The sequence below is a fragment of the Sinohyriopsis cumingii genome, chromosome 1 (genome assembly GCF_028554795.1).
Source record: "Sinohyriopsis cumingii isolate HCF-2022 chromosome 1, ASM2855479v2, whole genome shotgun sequence".
NCBI lineage: Eukaryota > Metazoa > Mollusca > Bivalvia > Unionida > Unionidae > Sinohyriopsis > Sinohyriopsis cumingii.
The window spans coordinates 12,204,572-12,211,156 of record NC_142961.1 but is presented as its reverse complement, the minus strand read 5'-3'; the positions used below and the strand labels follow the sequence as shown (position 1 = coordinate 12,211,156).

The following is a 6,585-nucleotide window of genomic DNA, read 5'->3' as shown; positions in this document are numbered from 1 at the left end:
GGTGCATTTTCTTTCGAACTTATAGTGATCGGACTCACTTGAGGATACATGAAAGTCTTAGGCCTTAATCTGCCTTTCTGTGCTATTTTTGTAGACACTAGAGAGTACGGATCATAATCAGAACCATTCGGTTTGCGTATAGTTATGAACAGGTCTCCTAAATAACTGTTTAAATGATCAGATTAGTATTTGAATAATGCGTGTCTTGCGTTTGTTGTGGACATATCAGATATCACGTTCATTCGTTTGCTTGGTTAAGGTCCTCACCTTTAACAGTTATTCTTTCAAATGGATTAAACAGCTAGTTTAGTTCATCCTCAGACAAAGCTAATAAATCAGAAGCTCTGGCGTCTGCTACATGAGCGATTCTTGTTTGTTAATAATCTAAAGTAGTTCCGAACACACACGATATTATTTTTGACACACGTATCATGTCCTTAACAAACCGAGTAATCAGCTAGGATTCCGGTCCTAGATGTCCTTAACGAACCGTGTAATCGGCTAGGACTCCGGTCTCTTGCTAAATAAAGTATAAATAACATTCAATCTCTAAAAACATTAATTAATAAATAACTTAAAGAGGTAATATCTAAAAACTTATAAATAACATAACGTAGGAAACACACCCTAAACACCTCGACTCTAATACCATAATAACCTTGAAAATCTCTCTTCATACATGATTTCTACTAAGAACCTCTATAAACAGCATAGAACATCCCCCCTCCTTTTAGAACATTTTGAAGAAAAAAAAAATCGAAAAACAAAAAAAATTGCAAGAAACACCATTCAAATGCAACAAGAAACCAGCAATGTAAAGCAAGCAGGACCGTTCCCGAGCTCTCCTTCCCACTAATGACAGCCAACCATTCAACTGTAGGGACCTTTATGGACCCACAGATTGAGGTCAAACTATCAGGGTTCCTTGAATCCATAAAAGCCTGGGGGAGGTGGCACCATCCCCTTCCCCAGGAACAACTAGCAGGCTGCGGTGCAGTCAGAATAAAGTGGCACATGCACAATTGTGCGCACGCCACTATAATTAAACTCAACAACAAACAACACGTATCATGCTGTATGAAGCAGTGCAGTACGGATAAATACTACGATTCTGACAATGTAAAGTTAACGGAGAAATAGATGAGCATATGCCAGAGCTTTTGATTTATTTTATTTGTATTAAGCGATGAAGTATGGAAAAATACTGGACGACTCTGACAATGAAAATTTAACGGAGAAAAGAAAAGGGGGAAAGCTATTGAGCTCACATCATACTCTACTACAAATGCACAGCAAAACCTTTTTCCGGTAACAGAATGAGCAGCAAAAAATTGCGTGCTCTAATGCGAGCTGATGGCTGCGTGATCCCTTGATGAAAACGATCGTATCTGCGCACATCAGGTTATACGTAAAAAGAGGGCTATGCTCTTGTAATAACGACAAAGTTTAGTCCGTATCCCCTTTTACTATACTACTAATGTATCCAACACAACAAAAACGGAGGCGCCTGCTGATATATTGTTTTAAGGCGCTCGCTTTACAGATCACTAACATTTCACCTCTGCCCGTGTTCCAATCTCAGTCTCTTCTCGTGGGTCCTCAACCAAAATTACTGGATGTCATTTATATTCAATGATGTGTTGAAAATGGCGTTAAACTCACAAAGCACCATACCACAATAACTGGCTTGAACTGGCTTCACCTGCCGTTTCAAACAACCGCATTGATCCTTACAATTGCGTGTACTTTGATAAGCATCTTAAATTTGTTGTAAGCCAGCCAAGTAAGATAATGGAAGAATTGTCTTCTTTTAATCGAGTTCTTTGTTGATATAACTTAGACGAGCAGCACAGCCTATATATTTTTATGCTATGTGCTTTGTGATTAAAATTGAGCGTGTTATTGGTTATGTTGAGTTAAGGGTTCATATCAACCAGTGCCCACTCGAAAGAAGCTTAATAAAGAGGCAGTTATGGCCCATTTCAGTTCTTGTCTGTGTCATTTAATGTTCTGGATATTATTTGTTGGAGCAGATGCAGATTCTTGGAACGATGCTACATCAGTACTTTCTGATATACGTGAATTGTACAGAAGCAAGGACTTGACAACAGTAGTGCCCTACGAAAACAGTGATACCCCTGTAAATGTTTCGATGACGATGTTCATCTACTCCATTAATGATTTTGATGCTGTAACAGGACAAATGGAAATAGTCATCAGTCTGAGCTTGGTCTGGTATGATTATAATTTGCATCAAGCCATCGACCAGAACTCTGACTCCGTCACAATCTCCAGTGACGAAATCTGGACTCCCAACCTTCTTCTCCTGAATGATGTCCATTCAACGGAGAGGATTAGAACAACAACTTACAATTTAATATATCATTCAGACAACGGTGTGGTAAACTGGAATCCCCGAATTATTTTGAAAGGATCGTGTAGTCCGAATATGACATATTTTCCATTTGATAGGCAAGAATGTTCCTTTGTATTTTCTGCATGGGAACATGACACTAGCCAGGTAGAGCTTGTCACACCTGTTTCGTCGTGGGACACCTCAATGTACGAAGAAAATGGAGTGTGGAAAATCACTGAAACAAATTCTGAGACTTATGTGGGTTCTTCCGGAGAATTTGACTCTTATTACGCCAAATTCAGTATCGCTATCGAAAGACAACCTTTATTTATGTTAGTCAATCTTATTCTTCCCATACTCCTCCTGGCCCTATTAAATGGATTCTGCTTCTTGGTTCCAGTATCCAATGGTCGAGTCACTTACTGTATCACTTGTTTCCTGACTTTTGTCTTCCTCCTGCAAACTGTGGAACAGTTCCTCCCGCGAACGTCTTATCCTATGTCCATTCTGACAATTTACATCGTACTGATGATGCTCTTTAGTGCCGTTGCCAATATCATTACAGTCTTTACCATGCGTCTCCACCTAGCACCAAGTAAGGACAAGGTCCCAAAATGGTTGCAGGTCTTCTTGAAGACGATAAAGTGTAGGATTTGTAAAGAGTATAAGGAAAAGAAGAAACAAATCCAGATGAACGGAAAAGTCAGATTTGTTGGACAAAACGAAGTTGGAATCAGCAATGGTCATCTGAATGAGCCCAAAATGGAGGCTATGAAAGAAGTCGACTGGCCGGAAGTAGCTCGGGCTTTGGATATTTTCTTTTTTGTTCTATTTCTTGGAGTACAGGCGGTATTTTCCGTTTTCTTCCTCATTCCTTTAGGAACTAGAGCTTAGCTGTTGCAGTTTAACTCTTACCGAGTACAATGTCCTGAATTATAAGACATAATCTTTGTTGTTTAAATTTTTTATTTTTTTATTTTTGTTTATCTCAACAGACAAGGCCTTACATAATACATTGATTTGTTTAGCTGACTATAAAAGTGCTTTACTGGATAATGTTTTATATCCTATAAATAGCAAGGGATGGTGAAACTCGCTGTACCTTCGTTGGCACTTGGTGATTGAAAATTGGCAACGCACAGAACCAGTGATATTTATGCGAGTAAGGCCCTTATCTTGAACGTCTTATTTGATAAAATTTTCAAATGTAATTACGTTATGGTTTATTTAGTCAATAGAAAGTGACGTATTGTATTAATTTATTGCACATGAAGTTGGTGTTGGGACCTGGGTGGGTCGGTTGAGGTTAAGAAAATGTCAAAATGTGAAGGAAATTGTAAACCTTGTCATTCGTATTTTTCTATTGGATTATAAATAGAATAACTTATTGCTAAAAACAACGTGTAAGAACTTATTTGGAGAGAGTTTAGTATAACAGTAATATTAGCATATACATTGTACCCTACACGATTGGGTACATTTTTTAACCCCACACGATTGGGTACTTTTTTAACCCTTCAAAGGTAAGGTACTTTTTTTAAACCCTACACGACTGGATATTTTTTTAACCCTACACGGTTGGATACTTTTTTAACCATACACGTTCGGGTGCTTTTTTGTAACCCTACACAATTGGGTATTTTTTAGAAACCCTACACGATTAAGTACTTTTTTGGAACCGTACATAATTGGGTACTTTTTTTGGAACCCTACACGATTGAGTACTTTTTTGGGAACCCTAGGCAGCAAATCTCACTTCAATTTACTTCGAAATTACAACCCTCCTCGGAGTAAACAATACTGTTAGTATTAGTTTCTTTCAGCAGCTGACCCGATCTTAAGAATACCTGAGAATTTTCAGTTTTGTTTCCTTTTGTTTCTTAAAATCAAAATTCAAATATTGAAAAAATCTCACTCTCAGTCCATGAGATTAAGTTCTCAAAGATAATTGGATTTTTAAAAAAATCCAAAATCTTTTCCTGATTATTTTTACCTATGATATATATATATATATATATATATATATATATATATATATATATATATATATATATATATATATATATATATATATATATATATATATATATATATATATATATATATATATATATATATATATATATATATATAAGTAGTGAATGGGGATACCCTACGTACAATGGGAATTAGCATTACAGAACCCCTTGGGACAATCTACGTACAATGGAAATTTAACATGGCGAAAAATCGTGGGACAATCTACGTACAAGGGGAATTAACATGGGAATAAATCGTGGGACAATCTACGTACAAGGGGAATTTAACATGGGAATAAATCGTGGGACAATCTACGTACAAGGGGAATTTAACATGGGATTTTTTTTTTTAAATTTTTAAAAAAGGGGTAGGCAATGGAAAGGCTATCTCTTTTCGAGAAATATGGGGGCCCTGAAAAGGGCCTTTGGGTTTTCTTCTGCTTCTAATTTCTTCTTTTCCTCCACCAACTTCTTATTTTATCTCCAACACTCTTTCTCTTCTTTTTTTTCTCCTCCTCTTCTTTCTTCTCTTCCTCCTCTTCTTTCTTCCTCTTCTCATTTTCTTCTTCTTTTTCAATTTTTTCGTTCCATGTTCTTATTCTTATCTTTTCCTCTTCATCCTCCTTCTCCTCCTTTATTTCCTTCATCACACCACTAATCTTGTCCTTTGCTTTTCTTAAGTTGTTAATTTCCATCTTTACACGATGGGGACTATAGGAATAATGGTCTTCAACGAGTCTTATTAGCATCTGTTCCATTATTCCTAAGTTGTCTAAAACGTCTTGCAAGGTTTGTATTTTGTCCATTTGGTTTGACGCCATCTTCTTTTTATTCTTTGCAGAATGGTTTGAACAACTAACACTGTGGGTTCTTATAGTGAAAGCGCGAACGTGAAGGAAAACATCCCCCTAAAAAACATAAAATGGATCTTACCTAGATCATGACCCAACAACGCGCGGACGTGAAGGAAAACATCCCCCACTTTCTCATTTCATATAATAAAACCCTAACTATACTCTTCACTTACGCTAAGAAACCCATAATCTACTATTCACACAAATATACCTTTACTCTTACAAACACAAACACACAAACACATACACTTCCACTATTAATAAAGAGTTAGTGTTTATTTTCACACTACTCTACCTACACACATTGGCAAATGGATCGTTATTTCTTTTCTAGAGTATTGGGTAGCCCTTAAAAGGGCTGTTTTTTGAACTCCTGATGCACCTATCTAATGGTTGCACCTTCCTGGCCTGGCGCCGCACACGCATCTTCTTCCCCAGTCTTCTTTCACCTTTCTTTTGGGGAGCGCAGAGGGAGGATGATTCGCTTCAACACCCCAATCCTCTGTTTCGGGAATATTGAACGACATCCTCTCTTCTCTTTTCTTTTCCTCTTCTTCCCTCTCTTTTCTCTCCTCCTCTTCTTTCTTTACTCTTGCTTCTTCTACTATAGCCTCCGCTGATAGTTCGTTTACTATGCGCCTGACATATTCCAGGTGCATCTGGAGTACTAACAGTTTCACTATTCTGCTATTCATTCTTCTGGCTGTGTTGATCAATCAACAAGGGTAGCTGGACTGCCCAGCGAGTTTCAATTTATAGTGAAAGCGCGGACGTGATGGAAAACATCCCCTAATAACATAAAATTGATCTTACCTAGATCATGAACAAAAAATCAAACAACAACGCGCGGACCTAAAAGAAACACTCACTCACTTTTTTATGCTACCCATCACTATTGTAAAAAGTTTTTATAAATCACTTCAATAGACTATTTACATATGCAAAGCAATCCAATCTAACCCCAAATTTACACCTCAAACAGCCCAAAAAAAACCAAACATCATTTTAATCTACTATCCACACCAACCTACTTTATCACTTACAAACACAAACACAAACACACAAACACACAAACACATACCCTCACATTTTTTAAAAAAAGAGTTAGTGTTTATATTCACACTACTCTACCTACACACATTGGCAAATTGATCGTTATTTCTTTTCTAGAGTATTGGGGTAGCCCTGAAAAGGGCTGTTTTTTTGTTTTGCTATGGCAATCTTTTTTTTAGTGTCTAAGAATGCGATGTCCTCTGAGGATAGACTTTCTGGCGATAGGTCTGCTTCTTCGGAAAGAGAAGAAGAACTCTTTGGTGTCGATACGACAATCGACAAAGCCTCTGTCAGCTTCAGGTTG

General features: G+C 37.3%; 1 protein-coding gene across 1 annotated transcript; it reads left to right on the top strand.

Annotated features, from left to right (window-relative positions):
• Positions 1-1,972: 1,972 nt before the first annotated feature.
• On the top strand, positions 1,973-3,818 carry LOC149806421 (neuronal acetylcholine receptor subunit alpha-6-like). The gene has a single exon (XM_089978856.1). The coding sequence runs from the start codon at positions 1,973-1,975 to the stop codon at positions 3,248-3,250; it is 1,278 nt and encodes a 425-aa protein (XP_089834982.1). The 3' UTR covers positions 3,251-3,818.
• Positions 3,819-6,585: the final 2,767 nt, after the last annotated feature.

Coding starts and splice junctions, on each gene's coding strand:
- LOC149806421 (XM_089978856.1), top strand. CDS start 1,973: ATGGCCCATTTCAGTTCTTGTCTGTGTCATTTAATGTTCTGGATATTA.